A 24,945-nucleotide genomic window follows, 5' to 3' on the forward strand; every position below is an offset into this window, starting at 1 on the left:
GTGATTGATAACATGTCATCCTAGGCCACCAATCATGGCTTCAACTTAGACTTGTGCTATGAATTTTATTCAGAAGTACATCGTTCCTCATCTTCTGTTATCTTTGGTAATCCTCATCTTTATAAAGATACTGGTAAACATTTAGGGTCGATTTTTGACACTCGTTTATCTTGCTCACGCGATGGCTCTGCCTTCCAAGGTGCACGGTCTATTGCCCTTGCCTTACTTAAAGTCTTGCTCCATACTTCCTGGGAAGCTGATAAATGCATACTCTTCTATTTGCACTCTTCTCTTGTACTGTCTAAACTCAAATATGGCTGCCCCGCCTATTTCCCTGCCTTTCCCTCGACCCTTCGTCGTCTTGATGTTCTTCACCATAATGGGTTATGCCTCAGCATTCGTTCATCCCAGAGCATGTATGTTGATCTCGGCATCTTGTCTCTACAGGACAGTTGTGACCGTTCTGTCTTCACTACCTCGCATGGTCCCTGCAACCTCCTCACTCAAGCTTGTTATATGCTTTGATTGTTACTCCTCAGAAGGGCCTTGTTTCCTCTCACCACCTTCCTTATCCAGTAAGGATGAGTCACCTGCATGATTTGCTCTCAGTTCACATGTAAAATGTTTCTCGTCATGTTATTCCAGCCTTGCCCCCATTGAGGGGTCCTACTTGGCCTTAACCCATTGGTGAAGGCTTATCCCCCTCCTCCTGTTATGAAACTCCTTTTTTCCTTGAACACTTTTCACACTCCATTGTACTATTCACGGGTGGTTCTTGGTCTGTGACTATGTTGACTATATTTTCTTCCCTGGCCAAACCTATATGCGCTGAATAAATCCACAAGGGCCGTGACGAGGATTCGAACCTGCGTCCGGAAGCATCCCAGACACTGCCTTAATTGACTGAGCTACGACAGGGTAAAAGACTTGAAACCGAAGTTCTACTGAACTTACTGGATCCCGTAGCCTCTCCGAGGCACAAACCAGGATTTTACACAACTCGTTTGTGCCTCAGAGAGGCTACGGGATCCAATAAGCTCAGTAGAACTTCGGTTTCAACTCTTTTACCCTGTCGTAGCTCAGTCGATTAAGGCAGTGTCTGGGATGCTCCCGGACGCAGGTTCGAATCCTCGTCACAGCCCTTGTGGATTTGTTTATTTGATGCATCACGTTAGTGTGATCTGTGTGTGTACTGTATGCGCTGCCTGCCCTTAGAGACAAGCATCCTCATGGCAGAACTTTATGCAATTTTGCATGGTCTTCATCATCTGCTTTTCCGACATCAACGTTCCTTTGTTATTGTGGTTGATTCATTGCCTTTATGGCTCTGGCGTCAGTAACACTTTGTATCCCGTGGTGGCGGAAGTCCAATACAAGATGTTCTTTATCCTTAGCTGATTTAAATCTAATTTGCGGTTCAATTTGCGAGCAATTCATATCAATCTTACATATTATGTACAACGGTTCCAGCTCTTGTGATACCATGATCCAGAATTTTAATTAACCTAGTAATTTTAGAGTTATAGATTTTCAAATATACTGATGTGTACTAATTTTGAGGGCTCATAACAATATATATTTTTTTACTGCAACTAGATATATATATTGAATATTTTAAATTAGGTCATTGTTTAGCCTGAGTGAACATATATGAGCGAAAAGCGACGTAATTTGTAAGATGAAAAGTTGATTTATTTTAGGAAACAAACTTTTACCAGTAGGAGATCTTACCAATACCAGTTTGTTTAAACAATTTAATTTTAAATTGACAAATAAATAAAAATCGCATCTTGCCTCTCCTCATAGCGAGTAATGTCCTGCTGGTACAGTCGGGTTCCTTCTCAACTCGCAGTCGAGAATTCCAAGTTCGAATCCCGGGTGAGGCAAAAATGGTTGGGTACATTTCCTATCACCTCATGCATCTGTTCACTTAGCAGTAAGTAGGTACCCAGGAGTTAGTCAGCTTGTTGTGGGGTTGCATCCTGGGGAAATTATCTTGAGATAATTTCGGGGCTTTGCGTCCCCGCGGCCCGGTCCTCGACCAGGCCTCCTTTTTGTTACCCCCCACCCCCAGGAAGCAGCCCGTAGCAGCTGTCTAACTCCCAGGTACCTATTTACTGCAAGGTAACAAGGGCATCAGGGTGAAAGAAACTCTGCCCATTTGTTTCCGTCTCCACCGGGGATCGAACCCGGAACCTCAGCACTACGAATCCAAAGCGCTATCTACTCAGCTGTCAGGCTCTTGGGAGGGTCAGTAATTCGACCCTGTGGGGTCGAATTACCACTATAAGCCTAACATGTGCTGTATGTATAAACTGACTGCCTGTCCCCCGACACAATTAAATATTATTAATTGTATTAAAATTTTCTTGCCCCTCTTCATATCTCTTGGGTTCATTTAGTACAGTATATCTTTGCACCCTTGTCACATAATTGATGAGCGTCTTGAGATACGGGCCACACACAACTGATGCATATTACAATTTCGGTCTCATAAATGTTATGAAAATTTTTTTGTACGCTTTTCTCCGTCCATATAATTAAATGTGATCCTGAAATTTGCTATCGTATAGTAGGCTTCTCTCACGACACCTTTGATGTGATCCTCTGATGACAGTTTACTCTCCAGAACCATCACTAGATCACTTGCTTTACTGGAGTTCTGTAGTGTGTATTCACATTATTGTGAATACTCACTCAACCACATAATTGTGGTTGGTTGTGGTCTGTTTTCCACTAATCCACATTCCATTGCATGTGATTTGTTAACACTGAATTCCATGACGTGTTGCTCTATTCACTTATTTCGTTTAGGTTATCTTGAAGAGCATGGCAGTTATCTAAGTCTAATACTCTCCGTAGTAACTTAACGTCATCTGCAAGCATATATATGTAACTAAATTCAATCTATTAGATCATTTATATAGACTATGAACTTGTTAAGGGAGTGAACCTTGTGGTGCTGCACTAGTGACATTTCTTCACTCTGACGCATTGCCTCTTATCACGGCTCTTACTTGTCTGTCAGTTAGAAAAATGTTGATATAAGTCAGTAATCCTTTGTGTTCTAGTTTCCAGAAGAGCCTCTCGTGGGGGACTCTGTCAAAGGCCTTTGTAAGGTTCTAGTAGGTGCAGTCGACTCCCCTCTCCTCCTCCTCCTCCTCTCTCTCTCTCTCTCTCTCTCTCTCTCTCTCTCTCTCTCTCTCTCTCTCTCTCTCTCTCTCTCTCTCTCTCTCTCTCTCTCTCTCTCCTTCTCCCCCCTCTCTCTCTCCTTCTCCCCCCTCTCTCTCCTTCTCCCCCCCCTCTCTCTCTCTCCTTCTCCCCCTCTCTCTCCTTCTCCCCCTCTCTCCTTTCCCCCCTCTCTCTCTCCTTCTCCCCCTCTCTCTCTCCTTCTCCCCCTCTCTCTCTCTCTCTCTCTCTCTCTCTCTCTCTCTCTCTCTCTCTCTCTCTCTCTCTCTCTCTCTCTCTCTCTCTCTCTCTCTCTCTCTCCCCTTCTCCCCCCTCTCTCTCCTTCTCCCCACTCTCTCTCCTTCTCCCCCCTCTCTCTCCTTCTCCCCCCTCTCTCTCTCTCCTTCTCCCCCTCTCTCTCCTTCTCCCCCTCTCTCCTTTCCCCCCCTCTCTCTCTCCTTCTCCCCCTCTCTCTCTCCTTCTCCCCCCCTCTCTCTCCCTCCCTCTCTCTCTCTCTCTCCCTCCCTCCCTCTCTCTCTCTCTCTCTCTGTGTGTACACTTTAGAATTGTTCATTTAGCATTTCACACATTTCTTTTTCAGTTTCAGTAGTCCTGGTTCCCCATTCTAAATCTCTCGATTTTATTCTTTGCATGTAGCTTGCTTTTAATAAATTTATAGAAAAGGCCTGGGTCTGTTTTACATTTGTCCACTATACCTTTCTCAATGTTCCTTTCTGCCTCTCTCCTCAACGCTGTATAATTGTTTCTTGCCTGCTTGTATTGTTGGTATGTTTGGGGTTAAGGCTCTTCCGATATTGAACCCATTTTCTTGTCATATCCTTTCTATCCCTCTCGCAATTTGTGTTGAACCAATCCTGTTTCCTGGTCCTGCATCTCTCTCTTTTGGTATGAATATTTGTGTTCTTTTATCGTATATTTTGTAAAATTTAGAATAACTCATTTACTTCGTTGCCTAGCGACAGGTCTGTCCAATTAAACGCCTTAAAAAAATTTAAGTTTATATAGACTATGAACTTGTTAAGGGAGTGAACCTTGTGGTGCTGCACTAGTGACATTTCTTCACTCTGACGCATTGCCTCTTATCACGGCTCTTACTTGTCTGTCAGTTAGAAAAATGTTGATATAAGTCAGTAATCCTTTGTGTTCTAGTTTCCAGAAGAGCCTCTCGTGGGGGACTCTGTCAAAGGCCTTTGTAAGGTTCTAGTAGGTGCAGTCGACTCCCCTCTCCTCCTCCTCCTCTCTCTCTCTCTCTCTCTCTCTCTCTCTCTCTCTCTCTCTCTCTCTCTCTCTCTCTCTCTCTCTCTCTCTCTCTCTCTCTCTCTCTCTCTCTCCTTCTCCCCCCTCTCTCTCTCCTTCTCCCCCCTCTCTCTCCTTCTCCCCCCTCTCTCTCTCTCCTTCTCCCCCTCTCTCTCCTTCTCCCCCTCTCTCCTTTCCCCCCCTCTCTCTCTCCTTCTCCCCCTCTCTCTCTCCTTCTCCCCCCCTCTCTCTCTCTCTCTCTCTCTCTCTCTCTCTCTCTCTCTCTCTCTCTCTCTCTCTCTCTCTCTCTCTCTCTCCTTCTCCCCCCTCTCTCTCCTTCTCCCCTCTCTCCTTCTCCCCCCTCTCTCTCCTTCTCCCCCCTCTCTCTCTCTCCTTCTCCCCCTCTCTCTCCTTCTCCCCCTCTCTCCTTTCCCCCCCTCTCTCTCTCCTTCTCCCCCTCTCTCTCTCCTTCTCCCCCCCTCTCTCTCCCTCCCTCTCTCTCTCTCTCTCTCCCTCCCTCTCTCTCTCTCTCTCTCTCTCTCTCTCTCTCTCTCTCTCTCTCTCTCTCTCTCTCTCTCTCTCTCTCTCTCTCTCTCTCTCTCATTTTGAGGAACCTTAGAACCTCTTTCATTTTGTACAAATACACTTTAGAATTGTTCATTTAGCATTTCACACATTTCTTTTTCAGTTTCAGTAGTCCTGGTTCCCCATTCTAAATCTCTCGATTTTATTCTTTGCATGTAGCTTGCTTTTAATAAATTTATAGAAAAGGCCTGGGTCTGTTTTACATTTGTCCACTATACCTTTCTCAATGTTCCTTTCTGCCTCTCTCCTCAACGCTGTATAATTGTTTCTTGCCTGCTTGTATTGTTGGTATGTTTGGGGTTAAGGCTCTTCCGATATTGAACCCATTTTCTTGTCATATCCTTTCTATCCCTCTCGCAATTTGTGTTGAACCAATCCTGTTTCCTGGTCCTGCATCTCTCTCTTTTGGTATGAATATTTGTGTTCTTTTATCGTATATTTTGTAAAATTTAGAATAACTCATTTACTTCGTTGCCTAGCGACAGGTCTGTCCAATTAAACGCCTTAAAAAAATTTAAGTTTCCCATAGTGTCCTCACTTGAAATCGAGTTTATTGCCTGTTTCAATGTCCCCATACTCTTCTAGATTATATCGCAGAGCATATTTCATTTCCAACAGGACATGATCACTCTTTCCCAACGAAGGGAAGGAGGTACTGGGTGTCAAATATCTCTCCTTTCTGGTGAATATTAGATCCAGTATTGATGGAACGTCCCCTTCCCTCATTCTTGTGGCCTGCTTGACGTGTTGATACATGAATGTCTGCAGAATGAAGTTTACAAATCTGCCTGTCCAAAAGTACTCTGATCTTGCTTCGTAGGCTTCCCAGTCTAGTGCTTTCAAGTTGAAGTCCCTCTGTACTAATAATCGTGATTTATCTGTATCTACTGTTACTATAATCTCTCTCATGACCATTATGAGGCCCTCGTGTTTGTCATCTAGTTCCTCCTTTGTCCTTGTGTTGCTTGCTGGTGGGCTGTAGGGATTTACGATTATCAGTTTATCATCCTCATTCCAGAACTGCAGTGCCATTATGTCAACTTCTCGAGGGTTGTCGATTATTAACTATATTACCTTCATGTGTTCTTTCACCAGCACAGCCACGTACCTTCCTAGTTTACCTGTCACGTCTCCAAACTGAGTAGCCCCTTGGGAATATGACCTCATTTAAAATATTTTCTTCAAGTTTTGTCTATGTTAGTGCGAAAATATCTGGGACCTTAAGCTGAATTATATCTTTTAGCTCCAGTATTTTTTATCTCACTCCATCTGTGTTGATATATACAATTTTCAGGAACCTGTTCCCTTTCCCTTTGTCATTTACTTCCCCCCCCCCCCTTGCTTTAAAGATTTTGTTGCTTTGTTTTTATGTACCATTTCACTAGCTTTCCTGTCCCTAACACTTTGTAGAAAAAATCTTTCTCCTTCATTTCTATTCCCACTTTTAAACATTTCGCTTCATCGAAGTTTCTTTTCAAGTTTTCTGTCTTCCTTTGAGAGGTCTTGTCTTATTGACCAAAGTTTGCCTTCCTCGTCACTCTGCAATTTCCTGAAATTCTAAGCACTTCCACCATTTGTTTACCCCTATTAAATGTCCCCCTTTAAGAGGCGATTTTTGTCTTTCTCATATTTTCCTATCCTAAAATCATAAACATTTTCCATTGTATTGAGGCCTTCTCCTAAACCTACTATTTTCTCAATGATTCAATGATTTTCATCTCTTCTGCTGCTCTGTTCACACTAGATGATACTTCCGAGTGTGTGTGTGTGGGGTGTGTGTATTCACCTAGTTGTGCTTGCGGGGGTTGAACTCTGGCTCTTTCGGCCTGCCTCTCAACTGTCATTCAATGAACCTCTTTATTTTACACACACACACACACACACACACACACACACACACACACACACACACACACACACACACACACACACACACATGCACACACACACATGCACACACACACATGCACACAGCATATGCCAGCGGCATATGCCAGGCTGGCCAACATACGAACGGCATTCAGAAACTTGTGTAAAGAATCATTCAGAACTTTGTATACCACATATGCCAGGCCAATCCTGGAGTATGCAGCCCCAGCATGGAGTCCATATCTAGTCAAGGATAAGACTAAACTGGAAAAGGTTCAAAGGTTTGCCACCAGACTAGTACCCGAGCTGAGAGGTATGAGCTACGAGGAGAGACTACGGGAATTAAACCTCACTTCGCTGGAAGACAGAAGAGTTAGGGGGGACATGATCACCACATTCAAGATTCTGAAGGGACTTGATAGGGTAGATAAAGACAGTCTATTTAACACAAGGGGAACACGCACAAGGGGACACAGGTGGAAACTGAGTGCCCAAATGAGCACAGAGATATTAGAAAGAACTTTTTTAGTGTCAGAGTGATTGACAAATGGAATGCATTAGGAAGTGATGTGGTGAAGGCTGACTCCATACACAGTTTCAAGTGTAGATATGATAGAGTCCAATAGGCTCAGGAATCTGTACACCTGTTGATTGACAGTTGAGAGGCGGGACCAAAGAGCCAGAGCTCAACCCCCGCAAACACAACTAGGTGAGTACAACTAGGTGAGTACACACACACACACACAGGGGCCTGGTAGCCTGGTGGATAGCGCGCAGGACTTGTAATTCTGAGGTGCGGGTTCGATTCCCACACCAGGCAGAAACAAATGGGCAAAGTTTCTTTCACTCTGAATGCCCCTGTTACCTAGCAGTAAAAATAGGTACCTGGGAGTTAGTCAGCTGTCACGGGCAGCTTCCTGGTGTGTGTGTGTGTGTGTGTGTGTGTGTGTGTGTGTGTGTGGAGTGGGAAAAAAAAGGTAGTTAGTAAACAGTTGATTGACAGTTGAGAGGCGGGCCGAAAGAGTAAAGTTCAACCCCACAAACACAACTAGGTGAATACAACTAGGGGAATACACACAAAGATTCTCAAAGGAATTGATATGGTAGATAAAGACAGGCTATTTAATGCAAAGAGCATATGCACTACGGGACACAGGTGAAAATTGAATTCCCAAATGAGCCACAGAGATATTAGAAAGAACTTTTTTAGTGTCAGAGTGGTTGACAAATGGAATGAATTAGGAAGTGATGTGGTAGAGGCAGACTCCATGCACAGTTTCAAATGTAGATATGATAGAGCCCAATAGGCTCAAGAACCTGTACATCAGTTGATTGACAGTTGAGAGGCGGGACCGAAGAGCCACAGCTCAACCCCCGCAAGCACAACTAGGTGAGTACAAGTAGGTGAGAACACACACACGAGGAGGCAAATCAAGCAACCTTGGAGGAATTTGACCTCACCAGTGATGAGGTCAAAAGGAATCTGTTGGAGCTGAATGTGACAAAGGCTCTTGAGCCTGACAGAATCTCACCATGGATAGTAAAAGAAGGTACAGACTCACTAAGTGTGCCACTCTCTATGGTGTAAAAGAGGTCGCTGGAAACAGGAGACCTACCGGAAAGCTGGAAGCTCTTAGTATTAAATTGCCTGTTTTTATCTACCCTATCAATTCCTTTGAGAATCTGTGTGTGTGTGTGTGTGTGTGTGTGTGTGTGTGTGTGTGTGTGTGTGTGTGTGTGTGCGTGTGTGCGTGTGTGTGTGTGTGTGTGAATACTATTTAGGAGAATCTGGCTTTGCCCATCCCGGGTTTACACTTGTGTCAAGCATGGGGAGGTGTCATGGAACCCTACAGGTTAGAATTATATTACGTAATAAATTACAATTTTATGCACTTATGTTTGAGTTATTAAATAAAATACCAGTGGATTTATATTTCTTTCTTTTAAGAGAGTGAGACATGGAAGGAATTTGTGTGGTATGAGAAGCGGTGCTGCGACTTGCTCCACCCGCCGTCTGTGCTGACCTGCACATCCTCGCTCGTCTCCACGTGAAGCTGTGTCCATCAGCTCGTGATGCTGTGTATATCAGCACGTGAAGCTCTGCCCATCACCACGTGAAGCTGCGTCCATCTCACGTGAAGCTCTACCCATCTATTCCTCCTCGCCACATAATGTGGTGCCCGGCGGCCATCACCACGTGAAGCTGTGTCCGTCACTGCCACTCACCGTATGAGAGCCGTGCCCATCACTACCACTCACCGTATGAGAGCCGTGCTCATCACTGCCACTCACCGTATGAGAGCCGTGCCCATCACTGCCACTCACCGTATGAGAGCCGTGCTCATCACTACCACTCACCGTATGAGAGCCGTGCCCATCACTGCCACTCACCGTATGAGAGCCGTGCTCATCACTACCACTCACCGTATGAGAGCCGTGCCCATCACTGCCACTCACCGTATGAGAGCCGTGCTCATCACTGCAGCAACACTACAACTTCCATCATCAGGTAATTTAAGCGTTGCATATTGGACAAGATAACTTCGCCGGAGATGGCTGCTGCTCTTAACAGTGATAGTGATGTGGACGATGATGACTCTCAACTGTCTGATTCATTATGTCTTCAACAAGTGCTGGAAACAGACAGCTTAGAAGTGCAAAAACCACAACTTTCTAATCTAATAATAGAAGATCTAGAAACACTTAGCAGTAGTTATGAAAGTCAGAGTACTGAACAATCTTGCTTAAGTGTCTTCAGAGGTAAGTGGGGCGGTTCACACTTACAGTCTTGTGAGACCAGTATAAGTGCCCACGATGACAGTGCTGGGTACCAAGAGTGTTCGAGGGCTCCACACGTCACCGCCAACAGTGCCCGGGGTCACTGTTACATCAGTTGCCTGCCCAATGAAGTCTTGTTGTACATTTTTTCTTTCCTCAGTGTGCGTGAGTTGTGTGTGAGTGTGGCCCCCGTGTGTACCTCATGGCGAGCCCTGGCCAGGGACCCCACACTCTGGACACACCTCGTGTTTACCTCCAAACACAGACTAGAGAAGGAACAGATGGTGCGGTTACTGAGGGCGTCGCCCTTGTTGCGCTCTCTGGAGCTGGAGAGAAGTGAGGATGATGGAGACCTGTTGCTGCAGGCTGCTGCTCTGTGCACCAAGCTCAGGAGGATAATAGTTAAATTTGGTGATGGTTTAACGGAGACCGTTTTTAAAGCTTTAACGGAGAAATGCCCCAATGTGCGGTATTTAAATGTGGAAGGTTCTGAAATCTGCAGTGCTGAATGTTATAACCAAATCGCTTGCTTCCGCCAGTTGCAATATCTGAATTTATCACACTGTAAGTTTTTGGAAAATTCAGGATTAATAACTATTGCTAGACAGTGTAACCAACTAGAATACCTTGACATTGATGGTATTACAGGTATAACTGACTCATCGGTGCTGGTTCTAACAACTAGGCTCAGTCACTCGCTAAAGAGTTTGTTACTAGATGGTGAACATTTAACGGATGCCTCGTATAGGTCTCTAGGAGAGTGCATGCAGCTGCACAAGCTCGGAGTCTCATTTTGTGACAACATGACTGATGTTGGTCTGACTGGGATATATGGACTGAAGCAGCTGACATGGCTCAAACTTCGCAAGGGCACCCAGTTGACTCCTAGTGGCCTGAGAGCTCTGTTTCAGAGTGAGGGTTTGCGACAGTTAACTTATGTGAACCTTGGCGAGTGTTGCCACATGGATGACTCTGTCCTGAGTGCTCTGGCATCGAGCAGTCCTAACCTGCAACACCTGGTGCTGCACTGGTGCTGGGACGTGACGGACACAGGCATCACGGCTCTGGTGACTGGCTGCCCACGACTTCGAGTCCTCGACTTGGTGGGGGTGGTGCAGCTGGTTGGCACAGCCTTCATTAACATTACTACCATTCTTCCTGATTTACTTATATTAGATCTTGAGCAGTGCAACAATATAGACGACACAATCTTGCATTGTATAGCAGCTGAGAAGCCATCACTAAAATTGTTTGACTACTGGGGGGATCTGGTGGTCTTCTCTGACTCAGACCAGATAACAAGTTGTGACCAAGATAACAAGTGGTTTGATGTTTAAAGATGATAGAAACAAATACTAAATAATAATTATTTTTTTAATCATGATATTAAACAAAAACTAAAAAATATCATCTTTAGAAACCCACACCCTAGAGTTGCCACACCCTAGAGTTGCCACACCCTAGAGTTGCCACACCCTAGAGTTGCCACACCCTAGAGTTGCCACAAAACTTGACAACGTAAATGCTGTACATTTAGATATTGTGTCGTCTGGTTACTAAGTTCTGTGTACATCAGTTTTGTTACACTAACAAATATGATTTTAAGTTTCAAAAAATTGTGTAAATTATCAATATTTTTTAATTAGTATGATATTACTGCCTTCCAACATACTCGCATAAACTATTTTATCTTGTGCCTGACAATAGCACTTTTGAGTGTCATAATAATAATAATAAAAATCGATATTATATCCTTTTCTTGCAGAAATACACATGTGAAGCTTTCAAATTACAGTATTTTATTGAGATAATCCTTTGGAAGTTAACTAGTTTGTAAAGACCAGGACACTCAACGTGTGGAAGTTTTATACAATTTTCTAAAATCCCATTATAAAGTGTTAAGTGTTTGCTTTAATTATAAATGGCTCCTCCAGCCAGGAGCTGGACGAGTGTAAACCATAAGGAGAAGCGATTGAAAGTGAACGTATCCTTTCTGGAAGGCATATTTGTATGGTGGATGGAAGGGGATAATACAAGAGGTTCATTGTCTCCCGACTGAATCAATGGAGTAGTCTGGTTAGCAGGCTTAGCCCAAGTTCGATAAACTTCAATTAAAGGGTTGGTATACCTATTGATAGCTTAGTTGCCTGTCAGACACTATTGGTTAGCTTCATATATTGTATTGCCTTTTGTGTCACCCAGATGCTTATACCTACCCTTGTTGGGCCCTGTGGTGTTTGTGGCCGAGGGAAGTGAAGTCTAATACAAGACATACCCTATTGTATGTCTTGTATTTCTTCAACCATCCTTTCTTACTCCTTTAGACTTGAGTATCAGGTGACCCGACCTAAAAGTTGGGACCATTTTAGATTTGCTGTTCCATTATCCAAGGGGACAGATGGTGGAGGGGGATAGATGCCCCATGCTGGCTACAGCTTTTACTGTATTAGGTCGTGACTTAGCACCAGTACCCTGATCTCCCTCTTGATCTGCTACCCTCTCCTCCTTCCTCCTGCCGCCTCTGTGACAGTGGCTTCTACTAGTTATCCAGAGTAGTCATTTTCTCGTTTGATGCAAGTTCCCCGGTAGTCACGACAATACTGTATATTCCCTTACTACTCCCGGGGTGTTGCAGTGTTGTACTCGCCCTCGGCCTCACTCGTGCCTTGCATGTTCTTATGTTTAAAGTGTTTGATTCACCTATAAAGATAAAATATCTTGATCTTAAATATACTGACGAGCATGCGATTGTTGATCTCCAACTGTATACTCAGTCAGTTGCTTCAGTCAGTTGGCCCGTGCATTGTTTATGTCCAGCCTTAAGAAGCTGATTGATCTGATAACATACTTTATGTCAGTGAGGTTCCTGAAAATGTCACCAACAAATGATTTTTTTGGTCACCAACAAATAGCAAGATGGAACTTAGAACACCAAGTTCCATCTTGCTATTGGCAGCAGAGATCTTAGAGATTGTCATGACGATATTAAAACTATTTTTGAGTGCCAAGGGTACTTTATTTTCCAATCAAACACTCTTTACCTTGATTGTCTTCAGTAAATAGGGTTTTTCTTATCCTATTTACTTTTAACATGTTCCCTTTCCTTTTCTGTGCAATCTTGTTGGAAGCTTGACCTTGGGACTTGTGTTTGTAGTAGTGCCCTGTTAACCCGCTTTGTGGCAAAACCTGCCATGTTATGTTTACTTGCACGACCCGACCCTAAGTGGCCACCATGCATTCTTGCAGTCCTGTGCTTGTTATATAATAGACCTGTCCATTCTGCACTTTAAGAAACATACTTGTCCGAGGTTAGGAGTCGATTATGGAGCCAGGACCTCTTCCAGAACGTCGGAAATGCTTACGCTGGTGATCAGGACCCTTCGACAGTTCCCGGGTTCCCGAGATCGTTTCCATGTGGACACCACTGTAGCCTCGACTGATACACCTCATTCTCCTCCCTCTCCACAATCTGCAGCCAAGATTGTCCTTCAAGACACTCCTCTCCATATCCTTGTCCCTTTCTGACCTCGACCCATCGGCAATGTTTCTCAGCGCTTCCATTGCCAATACGGGCTCCTTCGGGCCACATCTTATCACTCTCATCCTTCCCTCTGCTTTTTGCCCCTTGTTCCCTCGCGGTCATAGCTAATTACCTTCCTCATCCCTGCCTCCACGACATCGTCTCTGGCCAAGACTGTGGCAGAGATCACAAACTACAATACTTTGTAATTACTTCCTCTCTACACTTTGCTCTCCTTCTTCCAGCCAAAAGTATAAGCCAGATATCGCTGCTTCTTCTTCCCTCTCATCGTGTGCTCACTTTACTCCCACGGCGAGTCCCGCTTTTACAATTTTGCAAATCATTAATATGTACAGCGAAGGATCTTTTTGCTTATGGGTCGAAATTTGCTAATGGCATTTGCTTCGAATTCTTTCTCCTAATAGTACTTTTATGTTCCACCTTACCCCAGAGACTAGTATTTTAACTGTAGTTGTATGTGATTTAACAACCCATCCTCCTGTTTAGATAGTACCTATTGTGACGATCGTCAATAGTCACGAATTTGTAGGTACTTAGCTTTTAGATAGTAGTATACTGACTAGTAAGGCATTCTTAAAAAAAATTAAGCTAAAAACGAACTTAAATATTCCTCGGCCTAGTATAGCACACACACATATGTACCTTAGGCCTTAGCACACACACATTAGGCCTTAGCTATAGTGTATTAGGCCTGGGAAGGTTAGTTTAGTTTGTCAAGGCAACACATGACAAAAATAGTTTTCCAGTTTGTCCAACTTAATAGTACCGATTTCTACTTACTAATTTCATTGTACGTTAGTATATATGTATACTATTTTTTTTTTTTAATTTTGCCCTGAGGGGCGAGTTTATTGGGCAGTGCCACTCATCTTGTGAGTGGACACACCGCCATAGCAGCATGTACAACACTCCCCAATAGGAAGAAAACCCGCTGGGTTGTTCATCCTGTCACTTGTACCCAGACACAGCTGGGACTTGCTTAACTGTCTCAAGTGAACAGCTCCTCAAACAAGAAGATTAACAGCTGTCAACCCTTAAAATCTCACGTTATCTTGCGGGTGCAAAATGGGGAAATCTTTTAAGAACAGTATCAATATTTGACAAATAGTGTTTTCCTAATTCAAACAATGTGGGGTTTATTATTCTTCACATACTTCTAATGTCTCTCAGGTGTTCACATTCACGTAGATAGTGGTCAAGGCGGTGTCCGTCACTCTCATCACAGATTCTGCAGCTTCGCTGATCAACAGTTGTTTCCACTCCGAATCTCCATGGATATTTGTATCCCAGACGGATTCTCGCTATTACTGACTCTCTCCCGCGTCCACCTCCTCTTCGTCCATAATGATTGGGATTACCAGCTGCAACCATGTTGTACCATCGTACAGATTCACTGGTTTGTGCTTCTATCCTCCTTTCCTCAGTTACCTTGTCACGGTGATGTTGCCTGACAATACCTCTAATTTGTAGTAGAGTCTTGGGTATAAAGTATTCAATATGGTCTCCTTCAGCGCCTTCAGCAGCCAGCACATCTGCTCGATCATTCCCACATATTCCAACATGGGAGGGATCCACAGAAACTTGACGACTCTTCCCTGATTGGTAAGTACTCTCACAGCTCTCTTAATTTCAGCGACTATTGCAAGATTTTCTGCCCGATTTTTACTAAGGCTTTGAAGTGCTGCTTTTGAATCGGTGCAAATCACTGCACCATTAGTGTTCCGTTCAAGAAACCTTAACGCCATAACAATGGCAGTTAGCTTTGCTTGCGCTGAAGAGGCATAGTTCTCAATACGCGCTTTTTCTTCATTTCTGCGTTGGAAAGTATTATCCTTGATTACCGTATATGCTGCACCAGCCCTGCCATTGACAGGATTAGATGACCCGTCAGTGTAGATTTGATCTAGTTCATCTCCGGCTTCTTTATAAATTTCCTCGAGATACTTGTGCCTCATTTCTTGTGGTATCATGTTGGATTTTTTCATTGCCATTTCATTAATGATAATCCTGCATGAGTCATCCTCCCAGGGAGGTAACCTCTCTACAGGCATGAGCTCATGGGCTTGCTCAAGCAGGTGAAGTTCTTCGAGGTAGCAGACTGATCTGTGATGCCATTTTTTGCTTCTCCTGTTTCCCGCTGAAAGTAGCACAGAACTCAGTTTTTTCATAGCAATATCATTGTAATGGGGATCTCTGACTATCCTAATTGCAAGGTTAGCATTCAGCTCCTTAATTCTGCTTTTAACACTAGGGAGGGACAACTCTTCTCGTAGATTGGACGTTTTGGCAGTTCTTGGAACTCCAAGAATGATTATCATGGCTTCATTCTGAATGCTTTCGATCCTTTTCATATCGCTTTGGGAGTAGGTGCACAGAACTGGTGCGGCATAGTCTATGACGGAGCGCACATAGGCTGTGTACATCATTTTAAGCACGGCAATAGAGGTTCCATGTCCATTCCAGGTCATAGCTTTCAGTGCCCTGAGTCGACTTTTGCATGTTCCTATGAGTTGGTTGAGCTCCTCTTTCTTCCCCTTGTTAGAGCCGACAGTGACGCCAAGGTACCGATAGTGGTCAACCCATTCAAGTGTTACACCATTAATTTGTAGTTTATTCTTATTATATGTATTATTATTCTTATTATATGTATACTATGGTCAAAATCACTAAGTACTACCAAAACAGGAGGATGTGCTAGATTTTATTTGATTTATGACATAGTTTTTCTGTGCCCAAAATCATTTAGTGTTGACAGTCGACTCTCGCAGTGCTCATCTCACCCATGACGCAGCCCATGACATCCGACTTCCAGGTACCTATTTACTAGGTAACAGGGGTATTACGGTGAATGAAACTCTGCCCATTGTTTCTCGCCGGCGCCCGGGATCGAACCCGGGACCACAGGATTATGCGTTCAATGTTCTGTCCACTCAGCCACCGGCTCCCTTGGTGGTTAAAAGATCGTCCTGAAATGCGAAAAGAGCACCCTGCATCGCCACATACGTCAAGGCGACAATAAGATTCACCACTTTAACAGAACCGCCGGTATCAGGGAGAGGGTAAACACGTCCCCTCACACCGCCCGAGAAACGCCTGAAAGGCAGCCTGATGGTGGAACTTTACCACAGCACGGTTGCCCTGAAGCAGCTGGACGCCCACTAAGGCCGACAGCTGCGCGGGGAGCACGTCCACCAGGGCGACACCAACCAACTACCCCCAGGGCGGCCCCATTACAAGGGCCACCGGCATTGTAATTTTCAGATCAGCTGACAATGTCCTTTTCACTGGAGGCCGAGATTTCCCCATGGCAAATCCAAACTCACCCTGTCAGTGGCAAACTACCACCAAACTACCACCTGCGCAAACCAGCAAACACTAGCCAGGAGCGGAGGGACCTCAGGAGCGTCCCACCAGCCCGGTGATTGCCACCCATCTCCGTGTACCTCTCAGTGAGTATGTGAACTCATTTTGTTGACACACATTTGCTGATATAAAACATACATGATTGGTCAGTTGTCCAGCTAAACCGGCAATGTGGTTGGCTAAACGATCAGATGAACACTGTTACCTTAACTTTGATTAGTCAAACGAAAAGTAGTAGTGACCTCTGTGTGAGAAACAGGTGAACCAGAACCAAACCCCAAGTAACTCCGCAAGAGCACCTTGGTGAATCATGCGTAGGAGTCTTCTGCCAGAGGTCTTAAGAGCCGTCGTAACACAGCCATAAATACATGACGCTCCCTGAGGAGAGATTAGGACGCATGCGCACCAGACATATGACGCCAGAGGTGCCTGCTCCGTGAGGCGCCATCTGTTGATTCACTACACGTGTCATATAACATGAACTTCATCATATTTTGGCAACAACAAATGTAATTTCAAAAGCTATATGTGCAGTCTCGTATGTATGTGTTACTATACATATGCCCATTGTTTAGGACCCGTGAAGGTGGTGGCGTGGCCAGTTGTGTGTATTAGTGAATGAGATGAGTGTCCAGGGTAGCCAGTTGTGTGGTGGTGCACCAGTAAGAGTGTGGTGACACAGTACAGTGCACCAGTAAGAGTGTGGTGACACAGTACAGTGCACCAGTAAGAGTGTGGTGACACAGTACTGTGCACCAGTAAGAGTGTGGTGACACAGTACGGTGTACCAGTAAGAGTGTGGTGACACAGTACTGTGCACCAGTAAGAGTGTGGTGACAGTACGGTGCACCAGTAAGAGTGTGGTGACACAGTACAGTGCACCAGTAAGAGTGTGGTGACAGTACGGTGCACCAGTAAGAGTGTGGTGACACAGTACTGTGCACCAGTAAGAGTGTGGTGACACAGTACAGTGCACCAGTAAGAGTGTGGTGACACAGTACTGTGCACCAGTAAGAGTGTGGTGACACAGTACTGTGCACCAGTAAGAGTGTGGTGACATAGTACAGTGCACCAGTAAGAGTGTGGTGACACAGTACAGTGCACCAGTAAGAGTGTGGTGACATAGTACAGTGCACCAGTAAGAGTGTGGTGACACAGTACTGTGCACCAGTAAGATACAGTGCACCAGTAAGAGTGTGGTGACACAGTACTGTGCACCAGTAAGAGTGTGGTGACATAGTACAGTGCACCAGTAAGAGTGTGGTGACACAGTACAATGCACCAGTAAGAGTGTGGTGACACAGTACAGTGCACCAGTAAGAGTGTGGTGACACAGTACTGTGCACCAGTAAGAGTGTGGTGACATAGTACAGTGCACCAGTAAGAGTGTGGTGACACAGTACAGCGCACCAGTAAGAGTGTGGTGACACAGTACGGTGTACCAGTAAGAGTGTGGTGACACAGTACTGTGCACCAGTAAGAGTGTGGTGACACAGTACAGTGCACCAGTAAGAGTGTGGTGACACAGTACAGTGCACCAGTAAGAGTGCGGTGACACAGTACTGTGCACCAGTAAGAGTGTGGTGACACAGTACAGTGCACCAGTAAGAGTGTGGTGACACAGTACAGTGCACCAGTAAGAGTGTGGTGACACAGTACTGTGCACCAGTAAGAGTGTGGTGACAGTACTGTGCACCAGTAAGAGTGTGGTGACACACTACGGTGCACCAGTAAGAGTGTGGTGACAGTACGGTGTACCAGGACCTCACCGTCGCTATCGACTGAAACCCTCGTGATTTGCTGATAAGATATTGAAGAAAATATTTATCACTGCTGAAAATAACGTCATCGCCTTTTATCTGACCTAATATAACAATTAATAACCGCTATATTAAAGTTGATGATGCGTCACTAATCGAACTCTTAAAGCTCTTCTGTATGAAAGTTTCAACATTACTGTCTGTATTATTAAGATTTAGTCACGTTATTTAAAAATGAAAGTTCAGTATATAGTTCGATATTAATTGTATTCAATATCTGGACGTCAGTAAACATGTCAGCCTATGAGATATTCATATTAATGTGCGCCCTATTTATGGGTGTATATTTAATTTAACTTTACTTTAATCTTGCAGTATATACAGAAATAAAGTTTCGTTAGTTGGATAGTGAGCCACGGCTTTAATAACCATCATGATAGACCTTAAGTTCAATCCCAAACAAATCTAGATGGAAGTGTTTGTGATGTAATGAAGGATGTTGTTGTTGTTGTTGTTTTAGATTTAGCTACTCAGAACAAAATGTCCATGTAGCACGGGCTATGGTGAGCCCGTAATTGACTTCGCAGTTATTCGCAATAACCTTGTTACTCTGATATTTGGGTCAAAGTTTTAAATGGAGGTGGGGTTTCCTCCTTTTTCCCTATTTCTTGTTCGCTTCTGTTTTAGTTGTGCTTTAATAACATTATCTTGGTTGCGGATGTAGGTGCAGAATATTCACTAGTGAATCGCATTCTTTAACAGCTTTTCTAATCATTGTAGTGGCTGTGGATTGTGCATCTAATGCAGCTGCTGTCGTTGGATTAATGTTTAGTTTGATGCGCAGGGCTTCAGTAACTTCACATTCCAGTAAGTTGTGCAGTAGTGGCACCTCTGCTCCTGTTCCACAGATATAACACTCTTTTAACTATTGGGTTTATTACCTCCCAGCAGCACTTGTAATCAAGTCTGAGTCTGTGTATGGCTACTGCAATGTCTCTGGATATCTTTTTGTCAGGCTTGAAGTAGTACCCAGTGGCTTGTTCGTACCATATCACAGTGGATCTTCCTTCCGCTACTTTGGCTCTGTGGCGACTTTTGATAGTTGGGAGTATTTTCTTCTTGATTTGCTCCTTAATCTGTGAAAAACTTGGAGGTATTTGAACGCATACAACAGGTAGAGCAGTGGCAATAAAGGAATATTTAGGGGTTTTAATACGGTAAAAGAAGGATCAGATGAAATAAAGGCAGTGTTTAGTAATGTATTTACAATTCTGATCAAAATTTGATACAGCTGAAAGGTTAGGGAAGCCTAGGCAGGTTTTCAGGACAGTATGGATGCCATAAGAGCAATCACTGACACTCAAGGGCCAGAAAGCGCGAATATGTGGTGACTGATTTGATGTTTAGTGCAGAGAACAATATGTTGGGGCAGCGGAAAACCTCCTCCACTATACAGTGTGATTTTGGAATTTCAGAATTAAGCTAGGATATAATTAATTTTTAATTGTAAATAATAAATTAACGTTATTTAATCATTATATAACTTGATTTATAAATAGTTGTACCTCTATAATTAACATGCTTTACAAAATTAAGTAAGTTCCTAATTATACAAGGAAAAACTACTGTGAAGTAATATTGCCTATTATAATTATACATTACACAAAACAATCCGATGCTCATGTAATATGATGCTGAATAAAAAAAGACAACGAAAATAGCAAAATTTTGTTATATACAATACTAATGACATTAATATATCTATTATATAACAAAGGAGACAATTTATAGTAATCTTCCTTTCCTAGTAATATATAGCTTATTCTGAAGGTTTTGTTTTGTTTAAAGAAAGCCCTAAAGAAACTGACAATGCTTGAAATATCAGACATGTATTTGGCAAAGATAATTTTTGAGATAAAAATAGAAAGCTGAGATTTCCATTTACTGTACTAAATATACCAATTACTTAATGGTGTCAAGTACGGAGCTAAGAGTGTTCTTACTACATGATCATTACTTTTTAAATGAAACTGTAACATCATAGGATATAACTTGTTAAGATAATGAAATAAATTGAATTGTTACATGTAAGTGTTGACCACATTAAAATATGCACTTCAATTCCTAAATAATGGCTGAGGCGAAGTTAGGTAAGGATTAAATATTTTATATTTTCCACATATTATATGAGTAAGCGATGTGAAAGTATTAACAGTATTTGAATATAGCAAATATTAAAGTAATTGGGTAAGATTTATTTTGATTCAAATTCATTGGCCTTCAGTATTTAATTTGCCATAAATAATTCAATATGTAGGCTTCTAATTACTAAAATTCTTTGCAACCGTATCTTGAGGTTATCTTGATATGATTTCGGGGCTTAGCGTCCCCGCGGCCCGGTCCTCGACCAGGCCTTCTTTTTGTTACACACACCCAGGAAGCACCCCGTAGCAGCTGTCTAACTTCTAGGTACCTATTTACTATTTGGTGAACAAGGGCATCAGAGTGAAATAAACTGCCCATTTGTTTCCGCCTCCACCGGGGATCGAACCCGGAACCTCAGGACTACGAATCCGAAGTGCTGTCCACTCAGATGTCAGGCCCCTTAATTATAGGTGAACTAATTTTGTTAGCAAAAAAAAAAATTGGTATGTCGAGAAAGCTCATTGACTATTAGCATCTCTTAATTCAAATGAACACCATGTTAATATTGACTTGGCAAGTTAATGTATAAATACTTAATATGGGAGTTTTTATTTAACTTTTCATGAAATACATATTTAATACGAGTTACGGACACACAAATTGTAGTTGGCTAGCAGGACGGTATCCAACCCGGACCAGCCGGAGAAAGGTTCTGCATTCTGAGTTCTCGATTGTGTAATTGAGAAAAACTTGACTTATGTACGGTTTACGTAAAGGTATGAGTGCTCTGGAGGTGTCGTAGCGTGAAGCAGTGTTCTGGAGAGGACTGGCGCTTGTAAATGGCTTTCTGAATCGCGACGTAAGCGCCAAATAGGCAATAAGAAGGAAGTTTCATAAGCGTTCGTCTGCACATCAAGTCCATTCTATCGAGCGGTCGACCCCAAAGATGCACTCATCAATTTAAACATGCTGTTCATTCAAAACAGTAATTTTATCAAATATAAATTAATATTATTTAATATTAGCATATTGTATATTTAGGCACTGGTTAGGTTAGGTGTTTAGGTTCTGTTGGCGATTATTTGTATTTGTAGTACGTGGGTGAAGCATTTACAGGGTTGTAGTTTGAACAAAAGTCGTGAACAAAAGTTGAACAAAAGTTTGAATCACAACGCTGTAAATGCTTCACCCACGTACTACAAATACAAATAATCGCCAACAGAACCTAAATACCAGGACCTAAGCACCATACTGTCCCCCGAACTCAAAGTGGCAGTTAAAAGCCTTCGTGAGAACAAGGAGATAGTCATTAGGAGAGGTGACAAGTCGCCAATATACATCATTCTTAAAAAAGACGAAAATCTGGCGAAAATGAACCTCATACTCTCTGACCAAACTAAATTCTTAAGGGTAACAAATTACACTACAACCGAATTGAAAACGAAGGTAAACAGATTGATCGAAACTGTGAACGCCAAGAAATCCAGACTCCACCTGCCAAAAGTTGTTGGGGAATACAAACCTGGGTATGCCTATGGAAATGTCAAGATCCACAAGCCTGGAAACCCACTTCGGCCAATCATCGGCCAGATACCCACACCCACATACAGACTGGCTAAGCGACTCAACGGGTTGCTGACTCCTTACGTACCCTGTGCTTTTAGCTTGAAGCCTCCCAAGGAATTTGTCGACTTATTGCATGGAGCATGGGCCATGGGGATAAGAGCCTCGTTGGATGTGGAGTCACTATTTACCAACGTACCTGTGAACGAGACAATTGGGATGATAGCAGACAGAGTGTATCGTGCATTCCTGCACGATAAGGGGCCTCGTAGCCTGGTGGATAGCGCGCAGGATTCGTAATTCTGTGCCGCGGGTTCGATTCCCGCACGAGGCAGAAACAAATGGGCAAAAGTTTCTTTCACCCTGAATGCCCCTGTTACCTAGCAGTAAATAGGTACCTGGGAGTTAGTCAGCTGGCTTCCTGGGGGTGGAGGCCTGGTCGAGGACCGGGCCGCGGGGACACTAAAGCCCCGAAATCATCTCAAGATAACCTCGAGATAAGGGACGATACACGGCTGCACTCCTCTTGTCATGCCAGAAAGCATACTGAGGAAACTACTCCAAGCCTGCACTAAAGAGGCGCCCCCTTCGTGACCCCAGATGGGCACATGTATAAGCAAGTAGATGGGGTCGCCATGGGTTCTCCCCTAGGTGTCCTGTTTGCGAACTTCTGCATAGGTACTATCGAGCAGAGGGTCTTAGTTGACATGGACTTGAAACCCGCCATATACTGCAGGTATGTTGACGACATTTTTACACAGGTACCTGATGCCAGATGTCTGCAGCAGCTGAAGGAGGCATTTGAGCAGAATTCTGTGTTGAGTTTCATGTACGAGATGGAGAACAATGGGAAGCTGCCCTTTCTGGATGTAACAGTCACGGAAAGGAGCGGAGGCTTCCATACTGCAGTCTACACCAAAGAAACAAACATAGGAATGTGCCTCAATGCCAATAGTGACTGCCCAGACAGGTATAAGAGGAGTGTTGTCAATGCTTATGTCGACCGTGCTCTAAGCCACAGCTCAGGATGGAAGCAAGTCGATGAAGAACTCTGTAGGGTAAGGCAAGTCCTAGTCAACAACGGCTTCTCCAACGGTTTCGTTGAAGGCATCATAAGAAGAAAGGTAAAACGCCATGCAACTTCTGAAGAGTCAACCAACACAACACTTGTACCCACAATTAGACTATTTTACAGGAACTTCTTTTTGACGGCTCATAAAACGGAGGAAAGGGTCATGAAAGATATTGTTGATAGGATAGTCATCCCTACAGACAAAAATCAGAAAATACAATTGATAATTTATTATAAAACTAATAAAACGGCCAATCTACTCATGAAAAACTCCCCAGACACCAAGGAGAACTCTTTGAAGGAGACCAAAGTCGTCTATGCCTTTAAATGCCCGCTTGGGGACTGTAAGCCCCAAAGAACTCAGTATATAAGCAAGACAACAACGTCTCTTTCTAGGCAACTCCCCTCCATGGTGCCTCCTTGCCGTGGTGAGGGGCTCACGTACACCTCCCTGGGACAGGTGTGGGTTGCCTGTGCCCCCTCTCCTGCCCCCTCTTTGGGTGGTGTACATGCTGAAGGGCACCATGTAGGGGCCTTGTGAGCCATCGGACCACCCGCTGGAGGGGTCGCCTGTGAGAGGCCGCCCTGAGTGGACGGTTGGGTGTCCAGGCTAGGGCAATAGGGGGACTGGGGTCTTAGCACCAGTGTGGGAGAATGAACGAAGTAGTAGGACTCCCCTGTTGAAAAGGGGGAGCACCGCTGGGGACGACACCCTTCCTGCACTGGCCGGCGCTCGGCCTCCCTGGCTGCCCTGGTAGGTGGTATCCCTTGATTCCGGGTCCCATCCCTTGTATATTGGTTTGCTATATGGATGACGACTTGACTACTCCTAACCAGGCTCATGGGGTGGGCGACCAGGCCCCTGAGTCGGACCGTCCTGGAAGACTGGGATCTGTAGCTTCCGCTACAGAGCCCGGTTTAGGCCCAGACCGGACTCTTCCTCCCTGCTCCCCTCCCTCCTCTGTGGTTGGGTCGAGCCCCAAGCCTGCTGTGGTGACTGTCTCGTCCCCTTGCACGGCTCCATCTCTTCTTGCGACTACTGCACCTTTCGACCCATCTCTCTCTACGGGTTCTCATCGCCGTACCCGCCACGGCCGCTCTCGTATGCTCCCTTCCCATCCTACTTCGTTCCATGCTTTGTTTGGTCCTGCTACATGGACTAAGTACTTTGACCACCAACCTTTGGACTCAACTCCTGACGATTTTTCCCTTCATAGGCATCTTGTCGATTCCGTGGATGCCTCTGTCACCTTCAACCCCACTCGTCTTGGTACCCGTGTCGTTGCTGCTCCTTCTCAGGATGCGGCCACTCGCTTGGCCGCCTTATCCTGCCTTGGCGAAACCCCTGTTCGGGTCTCGAAGAACGCTCGGTTCAATGCCAGTGTGGGCACTGTTCTCCTCCCGCACCATGTTGCGACCGGTTTTAGGGGTCTCAGGGACTGCCACGAGGATATCAAGCATGTCCTCGAGGCCCAGGGTCATTCTGTCCTCCAGGTGGATACATTTACTCGTCCGCCTCGTGGTCATCGCCGTCTGCCTCTTCGGGTTGAAGAGGCCTTTGATGGTAGGACCCTTCCATCCTCTGTCATTCTTGCTGGTGCCAGGTGCTCCGTTCAGGAGTATATTCCATCTCCTCGGCTCTGCAGTAGGTGCTGGAAGTTTGGGCATGGTACCCTCAAATGCTCTAGTCCTGTCTCTCTCTGTCCCCTGTGTGGAAGCGAGGGTCACTCTAAGTTGGAGTGCACTTCTCCCCAGGCCCGCTGCCTCAATTGCGGTGAGGCCCACCCTACCTTCTCTCGTGCGTGTATTCGTTACAAACTTGAGGCGGCTGTCCTCAACTTGAA

General features: G+C 44.4%; 1 protein-coding gene across 7 annotated transcripts in view; it reads left to right on the top strand.

The window, feature by feature from the left end:
- The window catches only part of LOC123757638 (bifunctional peptidase and arginyl-hydroxylase JMJD5), a 296,441-nt gene that overhangs the window by 212,134 nt on the left and 59,362 nt on the right, over positions 1-24,945 (top strand). For 3 of the 7 annotated variants that reach the window (XM_045741482.2, XM_045741501.2, XM_045741494.2), the window contains one exon: positions 8,828-11,446. The exons of 3 other annotated variants lie outside the window; for them this stretch is intronic. In XM_045741482.2, the coding sequence (XP_045597438.1) occupies positions 9,432-10,994 (1,563 nt within the window). In that variant the 5' untranslated portion in view covers positions 8,828-9,431 and the 3' untranslated portion in view covers positions 10,995-11,446. Of the gene's footprint in view, positions 1-8,827; positions 11,447-16,459; positions 16,648-24,945 lie in introns of those variants that run through there. One more of the 7 variants, XM_045741509.2, reaches the window with a different exon arrangement.

Source organism: Procambarus clarkii, chromosome 22 (genome assembly GCF_040958095.1).
Source record: "Procambarus clarkii isolate CNS0578487 chromosome 22, FALCON_Pclarkii_2.0, whole genome shotgun sequence".
In the NCBI taxonomy this organism is placed as follows: domain Eukaryota; kingdom Metazoa; phylum Arthropoda; class Malacostraca; order Decapoda; family Cambaridae; genus Procambarus; species Procambarus clarkii.